Source organism: Pungitius pungitius, chromosome 10, assembly GCF_949316345.1.
Source record: "Pungitius pungitius chromosome 10, fPunPun2.1, whole genome shotgun sequence".
Lineage (NCBI taxonomy): Eukaryota > Metazoa > Chordata > Actinopteri > Perciformes > Gasterosteidae > Pungitius > Pungitius pungitius.
In genome coordinates this window covers 1945894-1965137 of record NC_084909.1, presented here as the reverse complement: position 1 = coordinate 1965137, position 19244 = coordinate 1945894, and the positions used below count along the sequence as shown (strand labels likewise).

Below are 19244 nucleotides of genomic sequence, written 5' to 3'. Positions count from 1 at the left end.
AGTCAGACTGAGCGTGTTTCTACGCCCCATGTTGAGAAGAATAAAACCTGTGTGTCCTTCATTCGTGGTCCTTGAGCAACCTCTATTTTTAATTAAAACTGCGTTATTATCACTCAACGACCTATAAACGTGTGCGAGATTAATCAAATCACACTTTCCAAATGTAAAACAAGACCGGAGCTAGTTATAGTTAATATGGTTCAACAGATCTCTTGTTTAATAACATTGTCATTTAGGTTTGTTTAAATGAGTAAAACTTATGACGTCACACTCATGACGTCATCTGTGCCGTTCACTCTTATGCATCCTGCGCTGTAGCTCCCTCCCACCCAGCTGTGTTTTGCACAAGTGCTGATCGTTGCGATGCACACGTGATCAGCCTGCCCTACCTGGCTCAGTCGCACCTTTTACCGCGCGAGATGGATCCCTACCGGAGGGACACCGGGAGGAAGCCTCACCCCGTCGACCCTGCGGACGGCGCGTCTGGACCATCTGGAGGAGAGCTGCCACCCGGGAGTCCAAACGGAGACGCGCCTGAAGGCGGGACCCCGGCGGCCACCGGCACACAGCCGCAACAGTAGGTGACACGACACCGTGGTCATCGACTCGGGGTGTCGGTAACTTTACCATGACGTCACGCCAAAGGGACGGTATTGGTTAAGTCTTCAAATGTAACTGATCTCGGTTAGTTTAATATTTGTTAAATAATGGATCGTTGAATACACTCCTGGTTGCTTTCACTTTCGTTTCACGTGATTCGAAAATGTTGCCTTCACTGTCTCCCGGAAATCCCAAAGATTTATTATATAGTTTATTTCGGTACTGAATGAAGAGAAGAAAAAAAACATGGTGTGTTGAGTAGGAATGTGTAACAAGCATCCACTTAAATACTTTGCCAGAGTGAAGTTTCATTTGACAGTGTAGTTTTTACTTTAACTCCATTTTACTATTCAACCTGATCTCTTCTCCCATGATAAACCTCACCTGAGCAGAATAACCTGACAAACAAACCCTAACGGGATTATAAAAATGAGTTCTATTTTTTTCTCTTTCATGTCCTCGTCCTTGTCCCAGCTCCGGCGGATTCACCGTCATCCCCCCCAATGAGTCGACGCGTGACAAGCTCCGCAGGAGTAGGCCGACGCACCTGCTCTCATCCTGCCCCACCTGTGGAATCGTGATATTCAGTACATGTCATTTGAATTAGCTTTCCCTAGTAATGAGGCCTTGTGTTGCTCCAGTTGCTCAGAAGGAAGAGGAGGATCTTCAGAGATGGAAAGAGGCAAACAGAGTCACCTACGTGCACGCTGACCCAGAGAAGCTGGGTAACCCCAGACACTTTTTGTACACCATTATTCCCAATGGATGCTTTTGCACCTTAGTGACTAATACGACGTTTCACTTGTCAAGGTGGTGCTGCGACATTGGCTGCAACGAGGGAGATGCAGCATGCAGACCTGCGTTTCTCCACAGTGCAGAAAAGGGTACTTGGTCGCATGGACTGTTTGAACCTCACATGGAGTTTGTCCCCTTTATCCTTGTGAGAAAGGATGAGGTGGACAAATCCTGTCACATGTCTGATTTAGGTTCAGTTAACCGACTAAACCGAACCAAGTCATTGAAGTCTATGAATAATACAAGAACGTTCTAATAATAATTGTAGGTGTGGTGTGGAGAGAGAGAGGACCCAAAAGCGGGATGCAGGAAAAATAATGCTTTTAATAGGAAGGTGCAAACTTAGAGGACGCCGCGAAGGCAGGCACAAAAACAGCAACTGAGGTCTTCAGAGAAAAAGGGGAACAGAAGATCTCCCGGTGAAACGGGGCATTAGAGGTCGAGGGCTGGGGAGAGGAGCGCTCTGCCCGTCGTTCCCGACAAAGCCGGCTGGCCGTAGTTCAGCTGGGACTCCTCCTGTTCGGCGGGACCGGACGCTGGATCTAGACAATGAACACAAGACACGGTAGGACAAAACTCGGCGTAAAGACTGAGGAGTGTGTCTCCTGTGTGGGTGGCAAAATAATCTGACAGGGAACAAAGGGAAAGGGGAGCTAGAAATAGCAGGAATAATTAACGTCATGGGGAACAGGTGTGTAACAATTGGTGTGAGAGGAGGGGGATGGAAAATGGGACTCAGCTGGTGAGTTGTGGACGCGATGTATGAATAACTAAAGACCAGTAGGGGGGGGGAAAGGGACAGGAGGAGCCCAAAACCATGACAGTGCCCCCATCTCAAGGAGCGCCGCTTGGCGCTCCCAAGGGGGGAACCTGGCGGGTGCGGAGGAAATCATCAACCAGAGAGCGGTCCAGGATGTCCCGTGAGGGGACCCAACTCCTCGCCTCAGGACCAAAGCCCTCCCAGTCAACTAAAAACTGGTGACCACGACCCCGCCGGCGCATATCCAGGAGTTTACGCACGGTGTAAATAGACTCATCCTCAGCGCGCACCGGAGGGGGCGGGGGCGCGCGGGGGGCGCGGGGGGGAGTGCGTACGACCGGTTTGATGCACGAGACATGGAAGACAGGGTGGACGCGACGAAGACCGGGGGGAAGTTTGAGCTTGACCACGACAGGATTAATGACCTTGGAAATCCGATAAGGTCCGATAAAGCGGCGGGCCAATTTGCGAGACGTGGTCTGGAGGGGTAAGTTACGAGTGGAAAGCCACACTTTCTGACCGCAAAGATACCTAGGGCTCTTAACCCGACGTCTGTCGGCATACTTGCGAGTGCGGGTCTTGGCACGGCAGAGCGCGGACCTAACTCTCCTCCAGGTGCGCTTACAACGGCGAATGAAAGCGTTTACCGACGGGACATTAGAGTCAGCCTCCTGTGAGGCAAACAAGGGAGGCTGGTAACCCAGGCAGCCGTAGAACGGGGACAGGCCGGTGGCAGACGTCGGCAACGAATTATGGGCATATTCTGCCCATGGCAGCTGATCTGCCCAAGAGGAAGGGTTACTAAATGCCAGACTACGCAGAAGACGACCCACGATCTGATTAGTGCGTTCGGCCTGACCATTGGTCTGGGGGTGGAACCCAGAGGACAGGCTGACGGCTGCACCCATAAGACGGCAGAATTCCTTCCAGAATAGGGACACGAATTGAGGGCCCCGGTCCGAGACGACGTCAGTGGGGAGACCGTGTAGCTTGAAGACATGCGTAGCAAGGACTTGGGCCATCTCCTTGGCTGAGGGGAGTTTAGCGAGGGGGATGAAATGCGCAGCCTTAGAAAAACGATCCACGACCGTGAGAATAACTGTGTTGCCAGCTGACGGGGGTAGACCAGTAATAAAATCAAGGGCAATGTGAGACCACGGACGGGACGGTGTGGGTAACGGTCTTAGAAATCCCGCTGGCGGGGCGCTGCTAGACTTAGTCTGCGCGCAAATGGTGCAGGCGGCGACGAAACGTCGTACATCACGGTCGAGAGTGGGCCACCAGAAGCGCTGGCGAATTGTGAACAGTGTTCCCCTGACGCCGGGATGGGCAGTCAGTTTAGAGGTATGAGCCCACCGGAGAACAGCTGACCGAACCACTACGGGAACGAAAAGGAGGTTCCTAGGTACCTTACGCGGAGCGACAGAGTGAGACAAGGCGCGTTTAACAATTCTTTCTATTCCCCAGACAACAGACCCGATAACTCGTGAGGGGGGGATGACCTCCTTAGGCGCGGAGGAGGTGTCTGGGGAATCGAAGAGGCGTGATAGCGCGTCGGGCTTCACGTTCTTAGAGCCCGGACGAAACGAAATGGAGAAGTCGAAACGGGTAAAGAATAAGGACCAACGAGCCTGTCGAGCATTAAGTCTCTTCGCAGATCGGATGTACTCTAGGTTGCGGTGATCCGTCCAAACGACAAACGGCACGGTAGAGCCCTCCAGCCACTGACGCCACTCCTCCAGCGCCATGCGAATGGCCAACAACTCGCGGTTACCAACGTCGTAGTTGCGCTCTGCGGGCGAAAGGCGGTGAGAAAAAAAAGCGCACGGATGCACCTTATTATCAGAAGAGGAGCGTTGGGAAAGGACGGCCCCAACACCCACCTCCGACGCGTCGACCTCGACAATAAACTGCTTGGAGCTGTCAGGGGTGACGAGAATAGGCGCCGTGGTGAAAAGGGATTTGAGACGATCAAACGCTCTCTGCGCGGATTCTGTCCACTTGAAACCTGACCTTACTGATGTTAAAGCGGTAAGGGGCGCTGCGACTTGACTGAAGTTGCGTATAAAACGTCGATAAAAATTAGCAAAGCCCAGGAAACGCTGGAGCGCGACACGGGAGTCAGGGGTGGGCCACTCCGTAACCGCCTTTACCTTAGAGACGTCCATACTCACCCCCTCGGCTGAGATAACGGAACCGAGGAAGGAGACGGAAGACGCGTGAAAGGTGCATTTCTCTGCCTTAACGAATAGGCGGTTCTCGAGGAGGCGTTGCAGAACACGGCGCACCTGTTGTACGTGGACCTGGAGGGACGGGGAGAAGATTAATATATCGTCCAGATAAACAAAGACGAAGATATTCAGCATGTCTCTTAGAACGTCGTTAATTAAGGCCTGGAAGACGGCCGGAGCGTTGACGAGGCCGAACGGGAGTACCCGATACTCAAAGTGCCCTAACGGTGTATTAAACGCGGTCTTCCATTCATCTCCCTCCTTAATGCGGATGAGATGGTACGCGTTACGAAGGTCCAGCTTGGTAAAAACCTTGGCTCCCTGTAACAAGTCAAATGCAGACGACATGAGCGGCAAGGGATAGCGATTCTTAATGGTTATGTCGTTAAGCCCCCGGTAGTCGATACACGGACGCAGAGTGCCGTCCTTCTTCTTAACGAAGAAAAAACCGGCACCAGCAGGTGAGGCGGAAGGCACGATAGTTCCGGCGCTAAGGGATTCTGACAGATACTTCTCTAGTGCTTCGCGTTCTGGGGCGGACAGGGCGAACAATCTACCGCGCGGGGGCGTGGTCCCGGGACGCAGGTCGATAGCGCCATCATATGGACGATGGGGAGGGAGAGAAGTAGCCCGTGAACGGCTGAAGACCGCTCTCAGGTCATGATACTCCTCCGGTACCCCGGCCAAGTCACCCGGCTCCTCCTGTAACACAGCGACAGGAGAGACGGGGGGGTTAGCAGACAACAAACATTCGACATGACAAGACAGGTTCCAAGAGAGGATGGAACCAGTGGACCAGTTAATATGAGGGTTATGTTTGGCTAACCAGGGGTGCCCCAGCACTAACGGGGCAAAGGGGGAGCGAAACACTAAAAAGGAAAGAGTCTCATGGTGATTGCCGGAAACAGTGAGCGATAAGGGAGTGGACTGGAGGTGGACCCTAGGTAGGGAGCTACCATCTAGGGCAAAAAGGGGGGTGACCCCCCCGCGTTCCTTCAACGGGATACCTTGCTTTCGGGCCCATGTCTCATCGAGAAAATTCCCTTCTGCCCCAGAGTCTATTAAGGCGTTACATGAGACCGATGACCCCGCCCACCGCAGGGCTACTGGAATCAGGGTGCACGATTTTGACGGAGAGATGGAAGTAGCGCTCGCCAGTAATCCCTCCTCTACTGTCGAGCGCTGGCTTTTACTGGACAGGTTGACACGAAGTGGGTGGCCGCGCCACAGTACATGCAGAGACGGTTTGTGATGCGACGCTCCTTCTCCTTAGCGGTAAGGCGCAGTCCACCCAGCTGCATGGGCTCCGGTTCAGCCCGGGGGTTAGGGTGGGAGTGGGTGGGGGAGGCGGCCGGTTGAGGAATGTCCACCACCCTGGAGCGATGACGAAGGTCAAATCTCTTCTCGATTCTTATTGCCAGTTCAATAAGAGGGTCGAGGCGAGTAGGCAGCTCACGGGCGATCACCTCGTCCTTGATGCTGGCCCGGAGGCCCTCCAGGAAGCGCGCAACGAGCGCCGGCTCGTTCCAGCCGCAGGTGGTGGATAGGGTGCGGAACTCGATAGAATAATCCGCAACTGAGCGTCCTTCTTGACGGAGGGTGGACAGGATGCGAGAAGCCTCTTCGCCATGAGCCGATCGATCGAACACCCGTATCATCTCCTCCTTAAACAAGTCAAATTGGGTGATGTAGTCAACCCCAGCCTCCCATGCAGCGGTGCCCCACTCACGAGCGCGTCCGGTTAGGAGCGAGATGACGTAGGCGACTCGCGCTCGCTCTCTAGCGTAGGTGACAGGCTGAAGTGAGAACACCAGTTCACACTGAGTGAGGAAGGCTCGACACTGTGTGGGCTCACCGGAGTAACAGGGGGGATTATTGACCCTGGGCTCTGGGGGTTCCAAGTCCCTGGAAGCAGCAGGAGAGGCTCTCCTGAGGTGGTGGACCTGGGCGGACAAGTCCGAAAGTTGGGCGGCCAGGGAATCCACCGCATGGCGAGCAGCGGCTAGCTCCGAGTCGTGTCTCCCGAGCATGGCTCCTTGCGCTTCGACAGCTGCACGAATCGGGTGTTCATCCGCTGGGTCCATTGTTGGTCAGATTATTCTGTGGTGTGGAGAGAGAGAGGACCCAAAAGCGGGATGCAGGAAAAATAATGCTTTTAATAGGAAGGTGCAAACTTAGAGGACGCCGCGAAGGCAGGCACAAAAACAGCAACTGAGGTCTTCAGAGAAAAAGGGGAACAGAAGATCTCCCGGTGAAACGGGGCATTAGAGGTCGAGGGCTGGGGAGAGGAGCGCTCTGCCCGTCGTTCCCGACAAAGCCGGCTGGCCGTAGTTCAGCTGGGACTCCTCCTGTTCGGCGGGACCGGACGCTGGATCTAGACAATGAACACAAGACACGGTAGGACAAAACTCGGCGTAAAGACTGAGGAGTGTGTCTCCTGTGTGGGTGGCAAAATAATCTGACAGGGAACAAAGGGAAAGGGGAGCTAGAAATAGCAGGAATAATTAACGTCATGGGGAACAGGTGTGTAACAATTGGTGTGAGAGGAGGGGGATGGAAAATGGGACTCAGCTGGTGAGTTGTGGACGCGATGTATGAATAACTAAAGACCAGTAGGGGGGGGGAAAGGGACAGGAGGAGCCCAAAACCATGACAGTAGGACCATGTTATGACTAAATGAATCTTATAGCAAGATATCACACAATTATTATTAAAAATAGCATACTCCCAATTACTCTAATTTCTTATGAAATCACATTAGGCTTAAGGTCAATCTGGGGGAAAAAACGTTTCACTTTTGAACATTTAATTCTATTACACTATACAAAACCTATTAATTTAAATGGACAATGTATATATTGAATAATAATTGAATAAACATATCTTAATTGAAATATGAAAGGACTGATATTGTGAGTAAGGTTATATCCTTATCGGCCAGTCGTTGAGATGTGGGAAATATGCTTCAGAGCGTTACCTTGTTTTCTTTTTCATTCCTGCATCCCAAATAAATACTTTACGCGGTTGTTTCCAGCTGAAAAAGCAAGAGTTGGACAGGAGAAGGAGACAAGAGGAAGAGGCGGAGAACCAGAGGAGGAAAGACATACAGAGAGAGAAGGTGAGACCCAAACAAAACATCGAGAAGGAAATGTGTATTTTTCCCCCCAAAGCTTTGTCCAATTCATCTAAAACGGCTACGAATCAATCGCCACCTTTTCCATTCAAATGTCAGTTCAAAGACCAAGTTTCATTACAATATGAGGCAGCACAGGGATTTCCTCTAGTTCCCAGGGTGCTTTTGGAGGAAACCCAGCGCTGCACGTCAGCGTGCAGCTGCACGGCACCGGCCTGTCTGACGGTGTGAAGCCTCGCCTCTAGATGTCAGTAGAGTCAAGCATCCACGCGCGCTGCGTGCCACGGCGTCCCAAGACGCGATCGTGAAACCCAACAGGCGTGCCCACGGGTCAGGGATCCATCCTGAGCGACGCTTTGGGGCCTTCAGAAAACCGGGAAGGCTCCGTTCCTCCGTGAATGAAAGTAGGATTTGGAGAGACGTTCTTTTGTCTCCGTCCAGCAAAAGCATTTTAATTTAAAGGGGACTAGAAGGGATTTGCCTCTCTTCAGATGAACATGGGGTTAAACAAAGTGGGATGTATCTTCTTACAAGATATTATGCAGATAAAATTAAGTTGTTTTTTTTCCAAGAAACTCGATCTAGTAAATCGTTTTTTAGAGAAACATTTAAAAATAACACATCTTTTGATACGGGTCTTGTGGAGTTTTTTATTGATTTGTCGACCACGAATGAACCGCCATTGAACCGGATCCCAGAACACATTGCTTTTATTACTGTACCTCGTCAAAGAAATACTCAAAAGTTACTTTCATCGTCACAATGTCCCGAACTTTGAACGTTTTTTTTACCCCGTCTCAAAACCACAAGCAATGTTAATCCTCCGCAGCCGACAATGCCATCGGGACACTTTTTCAATGTCCTCCGCCCGTGTACCGTCCAGCCTATACTCGTGCTGCACGCCGGATGCACGCCGGATGCACGCCGGATGCACGCCGGGTGCACGCCGGGTGCACGCCGGGTGCACGCCGGGTGCACGCCGGATGCACGCCGGATGCACGCCTCGCACGCGGCGCCCGTTGCTCTGCTCCGTAGCGACTGCTGTCCGTCGTGTGTTGCAGGCCGAGCGCCTGGAGGAGAGGAAGCGGCAGGAGGAGCAGCGCAGGAGGGAGCAGCACGGTCCGGATCACGCCAGGTCAGCGTCTCGGGATCGGGATCGGGGGGGGGGGGGGGGGCGCTGTGCTTGTGTTGTTTTTTTCCGTGTTCCGCGTTTCATCAGAAATGTTCATGAAGCCCTTTTAGTTGGAAGAGAAAGAATAAACGAGACCAAGAGGCCACCTCCGTGCTTTGAAGGCGCCCGCTAGCAAAACTCCAGGGGCCGGCGTGAAGCGTTCCAGGCGTCGCATTAGCAGAAATGTAATATAAATATTTAGCGGGTCATGTTCTCGCCAATATTCTCCTGTGTCCCAGAATGATTTCGCTCCATCCAGGTCCTTTCAAAGGGATCATTCATTACTCAAAGCAGACTGCCGTCTAATTGGTATCAGTGTATCTATTGCATTAATAAAAAAAAGCATTACACTACATTACACTTTGACGTGTAAAACCAGCGAAGGCCTCTTTTCCAATGACGTATATATAGAATGTTTACACATGAGTGATTTAGTTTAGCTGTATTCTCCAGAAGACAAAGTGCTCTGGGACATTATACACAGTCGGTCCCCGGGGAGAGTGGCTCGTCGAGTAGCACCTCTGGCTTCCTCGCAGGAGAACAGCGTGCACGTTTTGTCCTTCAAAGACGTGTGACGTTTGAGGCAGGCGGTGTGACGCAGTGTGTCCGTCGTTCAGGGCGACTGAGCGGTTCCTGCAGCGGTTCGAGAGGACCACCGTCCCGTGTCCCCCGGCGTCCGCCGCGAGAACCTCACGCAAGGTAAGCCGCCAAAACCTTGTGCGCGCGTTGTGCGCTGTGTGTTGTATACCTACGTGGCATCGGCCTGCGACCAAAACGGACATTCCACCGCGGAGGAGGTCGCACCGGCGGCCATTTTGTCTTCCCTACGACCCTGGCTACCACCTGGAGGTGAGGTCCCCGAAGATGCTCCGTCCGCGCAGTCTTGATGCAGCGGTCCGCGTCCCTGCGGTCGCATTCGGCCCGTCTTTGTGTTGAGAAGGAGGCGTGAACACGCGCGGGGGGGGTGGGGGGGAACGGGGCCCGCTGAGTTTCCTCAGCCTCTCGCCTCTCGGGTGGCGTCTTGTCTGTCGCTTTTTTTTTGGTTTTCGCTGCTTCCTCGTTTCTCAGCCTGGACTTCCTCCTCCGCCCCTTTGCCTGGCTTCCCTGCGGAGGGAACGAGTGGAAGGCGGGGGTTCAAGGGACTTCCCAGAGTTCACGCCAACGACAACGACTGCGAAGGAGCGGCGTGAAGAGCCCGGAGGGCGCAATCGATGCTCTGAACCTTAAATATGGACACGTCGAGGTGGAGTGTTGACAGCTCCCCTCAGGGAGGTTACACCAGAGAAGAAGAAGAAGAAGAAGAGTGTGCAGGAAGCCGCCCCCACCACCCCCCCGGGGGGGGCCACGCCGTACGCTTGAAACTGCACACGCAGCTCCCCTCGGCGGACAAATGTTTTCTTTCCGGCGTGCCTTTGGTCTCTCTCACTCTCTCCTGTTCTCACAGACACTTTTACACCAGACATTATTTGTGTGTGTGTGTGTGTGTGTGTGTGTGCGTGTGTGTGTGTGTGTGTGTGTGTGAGAAAGAGAGAGAGAGAGAGAGACCTCGGGTCAATCTATGGTGGGGAAAGAAACAGAAAGCAGTCAGTTACAGTAATAGAAGAAGTCTCTTGTTTTATGATGGGACTCACACACACACACACACACACACACACACACACATATACACACACACACACACACACTGACAGGCTAAATGGAATATGAGGTTCACTGCAGGATTCCACGGTAACAGACAGCAACAGAGACTCTCCCCATCACATCGCACTTTGTCTCAACTTGCTCTGTCTCCTCTCATCACGTCCTCTCCCGTCTCCCCTCGTTACGTCTCGTCTCATTTCCTGCCTCCTCCTCTCCTTTCCTTCATTATTTCCTTTCCTTTGCGTTGTCTTCTTGCCCCGACGCGCCTCGCTCCTCTGCGTTCCTCTCATTTACTTCCGTCTCCTCTTTTACCGTTCACATCCCTCTCCTCTCCTCTTATTCCCCCCCCCACCCCCCCTCTCAGACTCTCCCAGGGTGCAGTTCTCCCAGATAGACGTCACAGATTAGGAGATGAAAAGCCCGCGGAGCAGCAAGAGTCAAACTGCTTGATGTGGTTCTCACTGGGATCTGTTGTTCTTACTGCAGTGGCTCCATGAGACGGACTGATCTCCACTTCACATCCTCCATGTGTGGGCGTGTGCGCGTCCGTGTGTGCGTGCGCGCGTGTGTGTGTACTTGTGTAACGTGTGTGTCTGAGTGGGAGACTTCACGCAGAGCTTTGATGGGAGCACCGATTGCTCACCACACAGGTGGGCTGCGTGGTCCCTCTTCCTCCCGCTTAATTAAATGTTCATCGAGGTTGAGACTAAAAAAACGGAAATTAAACAGAACTTATTACTGCAAAAGCCAAGAAGCAAACTCCTGAAATGTTTCCCTTTGCTCTTCATTGGCCTTTCCGTGTATCATCATTGGTATTCGGAGTGCGCTCTTATCTTATCGGATGTGGCACCTCCAAATACCTCCTGTGCAGCAGAGCCCTTACAGGCACCCTGTGGAGTACTCCGTGTTCCACAGAGACCCCCCCACCCACCCACTCTCCCCCCCCCCCCGACCCGCGCGGCGCCACATGCAACACAAGCCCTTCTCCCTTTCTGTGAGCTTTTCCTCTTCCGTTGTGCTCTGAGTAATCTGCTCTCTGTCAGGCGGCCGTGGAGATTAAACCGGGGGGGGCGGAGGCGAGAGGCGAGAGAGACGTCCAGCAGGAACACAGGAGGTGTGTAGGGAACGTGTAAACGCCGTTATATCATAAGTGCCATTTGCTAAAACCCTCCGTGCTGTATTTTGTTGGTAAAAGCTGTCACATCGGGCGCATTACTTGTATCCGTTCCATCGTGACAGGGTGAACCAAGCCTTCCTGGACGGTCTGGAGGGTCGGCGGCGGGCGACCGGGGAGCGTCCCCCCCCCGGCCCTGAGGGTTTTGGACAGCGGGCGCCGCCCGCCGCTCCGCCGGACTCGGACCACGTCGTCGCCGACTGGACGGACGAAGCCGGTGAGCTGTTTCTCACCCCTTTATGTGTGTGGTTTTTTTTTATTTTTATTTTAATCGCTGGTTAACCGAACATAAATCAGACATGTGACAGGATTTGCACACCTCATCCTTTTCTCAGAAGGGCCCGTGATTGTCTGTTTAGTCTGCGTTGAATCACAGGCCTTACGTGCTTCACGCAGCGGTACCTCAGCTCCGTCCGCGTGAGCAACGGAGAATACTTCCCCCTCCTTCTAGGAGGGAGCAGTGCTCACTTTAGATCGAGCAATGATTGGATCAATGGGCTCTCGTCAATCAGAGAAGAACAGTCAGGTATTGCATGACAAAAACACAACGTCCCCCCCCATATCAGGATGGTTTGACCCGACCCGGCACACGCTGCTGAAAAAAACGACACTCCGCTGCATTAAAAAAGTCCCTTCAAAATAAAATCACAGGATGAATTTTTTTAATTTATTTTTCTTATTCAAATTTTTATTTTCCCGTGCAAAGGCCCGCAAGCCCACTAAAAACGAGTCCGCGACCCACTAGTGGGTGACCCACCAGCTGAGAATCAGTGATCTACAGCACTTCCCTCCCGTGTGCCTTCCAGGTCCGGGCCGTGATCCGGCGTTGGTGAAGCTGGTGAAAAGCTTCCCGGGCTGCAGCGCCTCCGTCCTGAAGGAATTCCTGCAATCCTGCAACGGCGATTACCAGCAGGCCCACGACCTCCTCGACAGCGCCATGGATTAAAATGTCACGCGTGTTCACCCGGGAGACACCGTCTCTCTCTCTCTCTCTCTCTCTCTCTCTCATTGAGTTTGACAATACGGACAATATTGCGTAAACCGGCGTTTACGGTGAGGACTCGTTTTTACCCGCCTGGTTTACGCCAGGCAGCGACGTTCAATCCAAGGCAGCGTTTGCTCCTTTCAATCTGTTTGGGATTAGGCCATTAATCATTAAGTGTTTGCTGTCTGAATGTCTGTCTGCGTGAACCAGTGAGTCACGTCGGGTTTTCTGCCCTGACGTTGACTTGAATCGAGGTTCGTTTTCACCAATTTTAGCCCGTAGGTCGTCGCCATGACTCACAATCTTCAGATCGCATTTGGGGCTCTTAATCAAATCAGTGTGCGGCAGATGGAAGAAAACTCTACCCGTATACATGATGCTTTTTGTTTATCTTATAATCAAAGTCACATGGGGTGTATCTATTGCAGGATCCCTCAGGACGAAAAGAACATTTAAACCCAAACGGGGTTTTCTGCAGAAAGGCTTCAATAAACTTCCATTAAACGGCTTCTTGTGAACTCGCATTTTATGCGGACGAGGTGGAGTTTCCAGGTGGCCGAGGCCCGCTCAGCTGAGATGGTTATCACCTGACCCGGGGCAACAATGAACAAAGGGCGGGGCTCTCAAAAACGGGGGGGGGGGGGGGGGACGACCAGAAATCCCCTCCGCCTTCGGCATGAAGTGAGGAGCTGAGGTCATCCACCAAATGTCCACCAAAAACAAAAGAAGATACCAAGAGCATACTGGGATACCGGGTTTATTGTCCAGTGTGTTTTTGCATGCAAAGTATGAAGCGTAGCTTAGCATGTAGGCTAGATACAGGTGGTCATTATAGATAATTATTTTGTGATATTAGTTATGATTATAGCCACATTGGTTCTGTGATGTTTCCATATTACGCAGCGGAGTGTGCGTTAAAGCCTTATTTGTGTTTCTCATTGTGTTGCTGAAAGGTCACAGTTCAGTCTGGGTGGGGAATTATTAGATTCAGATGTCAAGTAAAGAGGAAAATCCTTGAAATGAACTGGCCGTGTGAACGTGTGTGTGTGTGTGGGGGGGGGTGAAGGCGAGGACACGACACTTCTCCGTCGCCTAATCAATAGAGTTCACTTCAGGTCCGTGCGCCGATGAGACAGTGGAAGGTATGGCGCGGCCTCCTCCAGGACGGTGAATCAGCTCAGATGGAAACCGCTCCGGGGCTCCAGCGCGGCTACGTCCAAAGGCGCAGGTTCACCGGGTTGTTGGGAAAGAACGGTGAAATCCCCTCCAGCCCGCTGTGCAAAATATCCAAAACACACGATTTGTTCGCACTTATCGCAGGAATCACCTCATCAGAGCAGAAAAGTGAGGGAGGACTTTCTCAAACCCTTCCACCCAGTTTATGTCCGGCTATTTATTTTCTGCACCAGTAATACACAGCGGCGTGTGTCTGTCGGATCATGTGATCTCAATCTTCATGAGTATTTTGTGTTTGTGTCGTGTCATCGCGTTGCTCTCGTGTTTTCTCTGCATCAAGCTACAATGTGATGAAGGCCATGACGTTGCCATGGAAGCGCCCGCCCTCCCGAACCCCCCCTCTGTTGGCACGGTTTCGCCTGTTAGCATCGTTAGCGTCGTTAGCACCGTTAGCTGATGGGCGCTATGTTGCGTGCAGGAAATATACATATTTGTTACTTAGCATCTTTATAACGTATGTTACGCCCCTCTGTGATCCCTTGTGTACGTTCATCTACATGCGTTTCCTGTGTGGTCTTGCAGGGACATTTTTATTTTCTTCAGGGTGTTTCCTTCTTGCCTGTTTTCAGAAAACCCGAATGAGAACGAGAGAAAAATCCAAGTGTCAGACTTCATTATTGAATAACAATTTGAACCATATTACTAATTGTCCTCTGGAGAGCCTGGATAGCTGACATCAATAACAAGCGTTGGTAACGCAGGTCCAGCCCTGTTTATCGTACAGCCAAGAAAATGAAAACCTCCAACATGTTGTGCAACTTAGCGGGTTGCAGAGCGAACTATAAAAGGTGCTAAACAACATGACAGGTCATAATAATATGTTAAGGGCCTCTATGAGGAGATTTGCAGAGCTATGTTTCAGCCTGTCGCCTGACCCACAACTCGTACTGATCCGGGTCAGAAGCTTCAGACATTTCCCTCAGAAGATGGTAGGCAGCAATTTAAAAGAAATAATCAGGGGTGAGTATTAAAGTCATATGTGCCAGGGGACTGAAGACATGACTCCAAATGAATCATCTCGTTGCCCTCTAAGCAGATTCCCTCAGAAGGTGAGGTGAGGTGAAACGCACTGCGTGCAACTTTGACCTTGTAGTTTGAGTTTAACCAAACCTCAACCGCAGGCAGAGAAGAACAAACATCTCATGGTGAGTCATCTCTGAAGGCCCTGGCAGTTGACCTACTTCGGACTTTAGGTACGCGTACATGTTTCTGATTCCCACGTGGTGCAATCCTCTTTGTAAAATAAGAAGTGGGGACTTGGGTGGAGGAAAAGACTCGCAGCGGGTGGAGGTCAAGAAGCAGAGGGGAAGAGGTGGCGGGGGGGGCAGGTGCCGATTCTTTCCCAACGCTCTAGCGCAGGGAGACCTTTTTTTTTTTTTGCCTGTGCAACACCCAAAGTGCACAAAACAAACATGTGGCGGTAAACGCACAAAACTCCCACATCGCGCCCCCTACCCCCCCCCCCTCCGAGCGAGGAGCGCCGATCTTTTCCTGCCTGCTCAGCAGCGTTGGTATACTGTTGTTGTTGAACTGAGATGAATCAGAGGAGAGGCCTCGTCTCTCTCAGGCTAACACCCTCCGTGCAAGTCTTGCGTCCCCCCCCCCCACGGACACGTCTCCCTGTGACAAATGGACTCCAGTGGGATCAAATGAAAGTGTAATTTATTTGAATGAACTCGAGGGCTTGAACTTGCACACGTTACTCGCAGGCCTCACCGCTGCAACTAAAGTCCCACATTTCCACGTCTGCAAATCGTACAGCAGGCAACTTCAACTGTAGGTATGAACGCAGAGGCCTACAGGCAGTTGTGAGTCGGGGGGGATTCCCAGAGAGCGGTTCATAGTCAGAATGATGTCACCTTATTCTGCAGTGTCACACACCCCAAAACTCCTGGGTGAAGAATACAATAAATATAGAAGTGCTTTTGAGAAACGGTCGGACGCAGCGGTGTTTCTTCTGGAAAATATTAAATGTTGATTTGAAAAGGTTAAAGCATCTCTTTTGTTTTCGTAGCTCTGGAGTTACTTGGAAGGCCACTTTAGCATCGGGTTACGACGTGAGCTCATACGCGACCTGCGATGTGAGAGACTTTGTTCTCCTGCCAGACAAACGCTGCGCTTTAAAGGCAGGCCAAGCAAGGTGGTCTGGTGTTTTTTCACTTTTTTTCACTTTTTGCGAAGCTCTGGTGACGATAACATCGAAGCTGAGTTGATCTCAGCAGAAAAACCAAATGTTTTATCCATGATCGGAAATATCAGCATTGGAGACGTGTTCGCCCTTAAAAAAGTACCACAAGTGAGACACATTGCGATATCAACAATAAAAACACAAATCTCTGCACATGCTTTAAGTGAGTGTCCAGCAGTATATAATATTGTCTTGTGTTACTGTAGCAAGCTGCTAATATTGGTAATAACTCCAAGGTATTTACATTATACACTGCTGTATAATGCAAATTAATTAACCGTTATTAATTGAATCACAAACATTCCAGGATGAAATGAAAAAGTGACATATAAACAGTGATGTAAGTTTATTTCCCCCCCCCCACACACACACACACAGGAGACTGCAGCTCACGGATGTCCAGCTTTGCAGATCATTAATGATTAATGTTCTTCTAGGTTTTAAGATTTCAGCATGTTTAACTTTCTGCCACAACCACAGAGCAGCATTCATTCATTCATTCATTGACTTTTGGGAAAGAGAATCTGCAGCAACATGTCTTGTGAAAAACAACGTCCATGGTTACACTGGTAGTCCACAGACCTCCCTGGGCAGCCTGCACTGGGACCGTTTCCCTTCAGGAGAAAGTATTTCCAATGAGAAGTGTTCCCAGTGAGGTCCGTGGATTATCCAGGACATTCTTTCTACGAATAGATCCTCAATTGTAATTTTTCAACACGTCGAACACCACAGGGAGAATTCCAGTTACTTCCATTGTACTGGTGGTGCTGACAGAAATCTCACGAAAGGACATTTCAAAACTTCAGCACAAAAAAACCCCCCAAACTATCTGCATGGTTAGCTACCGCTAGCGGTAACCGAGGAAGGTTTTTTTTTTTTTTTTTTTTTTTTGTGATTCGGGTATGCAGATTATTTCCAGCCTTCATGTTGTCGGTGGCTTGATTTTGGCCCGACATGCATGATGCAACATAAGCATGTGTCCTCATCACCTCTTACACATAAAACACTCCCCACTGACAGGAATGAGAGGTCGATTCCCAGGACAGCGGTGAAACCTCAGAGTGACCTGAGAAGAAGCCGCAACACGCACACGCGCACACTCAGGTACATACACAAGAATGCCAGCATGTCATACAAAATCAATCATGGTCTTACTTTGTATACAGCTTTCTGACACACACACACACACACACACACACACACACACATAGTATGCACTCACAAACAATGTCAAACCACAACTGAGTCACTCTGCTTCCTGAAGGGAAATTGGCTCCACAAGGAGGGCAGTGAAGGCGCTGACAGCTGTGCTTTACCTCACATGTCCTGTGTGCTCCCACACACACTCGGGGGCCCGCTGGCGCGCATTCACACACTCTGCGCCCTTCACGAAGTCCATAAATTGTCAGCAGGAGCAGCGAAAACATAACATAGAAAGAGAAGGAAAGAAAACCCTGCCAACAGTCACAGAGGTCGTGGCTGGAAGGAGGGATCCTGAAGCAGAGGAATGCAGCGTTTCTCAGAAGGTTCCTTCATGCGTCGCGCAGGGCTGGTTCCGTCCGGCATCTGCCCCAGGGGAGGGGGGGAGGGGAGCAAGGGGGGGGGCTCGGAGCACATCATAGTAAAGATTTACTGCCTCGTTGATAATCCGCTGAACCTCTCGGCTGTTGGAAGGCAGCTCTTGAAGCCCCGCGGCGCGCCTTCTCTGCGGCTCCACTGCATTTGCCCCTCGCCACAAATCCATAGGAAATAAAAATGTGACCAGAAGAAATAAAACTGCTGTAATTGCAATGTAAGCAATGCCACAGAAATACGGGCCGCAGACGTCAGATGAGGGATGTGCGCGGATGGAGGTGCTCATCAGCTGGTGTTTTCTGATGGTTAATGACGTGACCTCGGCCTGATCCGGGCATCCATTTAGTCCTAATGAACGTGACTCACCTTGTTTGTGCTGGCCCGGCTCCGGTCTGATCTTCGGCATTAGGGTGGGGTCGGCAAATTACTGGAGAGGGTGGAGGCGGGAGGAGAGGACACAGGGGTCAAACCTTTCTCCTGTTACACGTGATCTGGTCACTCGCCTCATCACGCTAAAAAAGCCCAAACACAAAGCTCTCCGAGCTTAGCAACCGTCAGCAGGGCCGCCAGAGGCCATGTCATCATCCGATTGGCTCTGAGTTTCCTCCGCCCACAGACTGGTTCGCCCGGTGCGCCGTTTCTATTCTATTGTTTATCCCCCGGCACAAACAAACACACGCAAATTGACTGAAACCACTAATCATTTCAGGGCCACTGTGTCGATTCCCACTGGTCGTCTTTGGGCCCAGGGAGACGGCGCAGAGGCAGAGAGAGAGAGAGTTGTTTGGTTCGGGTTTAGCCGGGTTTCAGCTTGGCATCGCGACCCCCGGAAATGGCGGAGACGGCGGCCGTGCTTGTACCTTTTCCAGGTCACCTCAACAGCTCGCGGACCCGTGCCGCGGCTGGTCCGGCGAGCGAGACGGAGCGAGAGGACAGCGGCGTACAGCATGCGGTCCAGTGGGAGTCGACTGGGAGTATAATTACAGGCCTGTTTCAAGTGGAACAGACCTTACAGTAACAAGGCCGTGATGGTGACAGATTGATGGCCCCTAATTGGAGGTTAGGACGACACTGGAGGTCCTCCTCATGAATGGACGGGCACTTTACCTACTGTGCAGCGGCATGTGATGCACATGAGTTGTCCTCCGCGTCTGGGATAGAAATTCGGGGGAAATCCCACGGGGGGTTCGAATGTGCACATGAGGCACGCGGCTTCGGGTTGTTTCTGTGACACATTGTGTATTTGTGGAGATAACACAACTCGCCGATATTCGGCCCAGATTATGTCATGCAACTCGAACTGTGAGCTTGAATAGAACGGAGGCCGAAGGACGAGCGGCTCCCCTGACGTCATCAATCGGGGGGAAAACAATTTGCCGAATGACTCAGGCGAAGATTTTGCCCAAATACTCTCGTACAGAAGCCCGTTGACATTTCCAAACGCCCTAATTGCTCAGGTCGAAGTCGAAATGATTTGCAGGAGCGGCGGCGTGGCCAGAAAGCGCCTCGATTCAGGAGCAACGGAAAGAACAACACAAACAACTTACAGTACAGTGAACCCAAAAGAAGCGCGGGTCAGCTCCTTCCCCTGGAAATTCATTCCGCGAAACAAAACTCGGTGGCTTAATATAGCCGTCCCCTCCGGACCCGGCCCTGACCCGGGGCCTGACCGCGTTCCGACCGAACCTGCGGTCGCCTGCTGTCTCCCTGCGATCCTCCTCGCCGCCGCCGACTCTGAACTCTCTGCATCGAGCG

At 51.6% G+C, this 19244-nt stretch overlaps 2 protein-coding genes across 2 annotated transcripts in view; both read left to right on the top strand.

Moving 5' to 3' along the window:
• The window catches only part of idh1 (isocitrate dehydrogenase (NADP(+)) 1), an 80851-nt gene that overhangs the window by 5935 nt on the left and 55672 nt on the right, over nucleotides 1–19244 (top strand). The window lies entirely within an intron of this gene.
• Nucleotides 318–13120, top strand: epsti1 (epithelial stromal interaction 1). Its single transcript, XM_037489406.2, has 10 exons — nucleotides 318–577; nucleotides 1075–1133; nucleotides 1242–1325; nucleotides 1411–1484; nucleotides 7421–7504; nucleotides 8581–8654; nucleotides 9308–9389; nucleotides 11375–11445; nucleotides 11571–11722; nucleotides 12312–13120. The coding sequence occupies exons 1-10, from the start codon at nucleotides 420–422 to the stop codon at nucleotides 12449–12451; spliced, it is 978 nt and encodes a 325-aa protein (XP_037345303.2). The 5' UTR covers nucleotides 318–419; the 3' UTR covers nucleotides 12452–13120.

Coding starts and splice junctions, on each gene's coding strand:
- epsti1 (XM_037489406.2), top strand. CDS start 420: ATGGATCCCTACCGGAGGGACACCGGGAGGAAGCCTCACCCCGTCGAC. Junction 8,655..9,307: donor CACGGTCCGGATCACGCCAG/GTCAGCGTCTCG, acceptor TCCGTCGTTCAG/GGCGACTGAGCGGTTCCTGC. Junction 11,446..11,570: donor GTCCAGCAGGAACACAGGAG/GTGTGTAGGGAA, acceptor CCATCGTGACAG/GGTGAACCAAGCCTTCCTGG.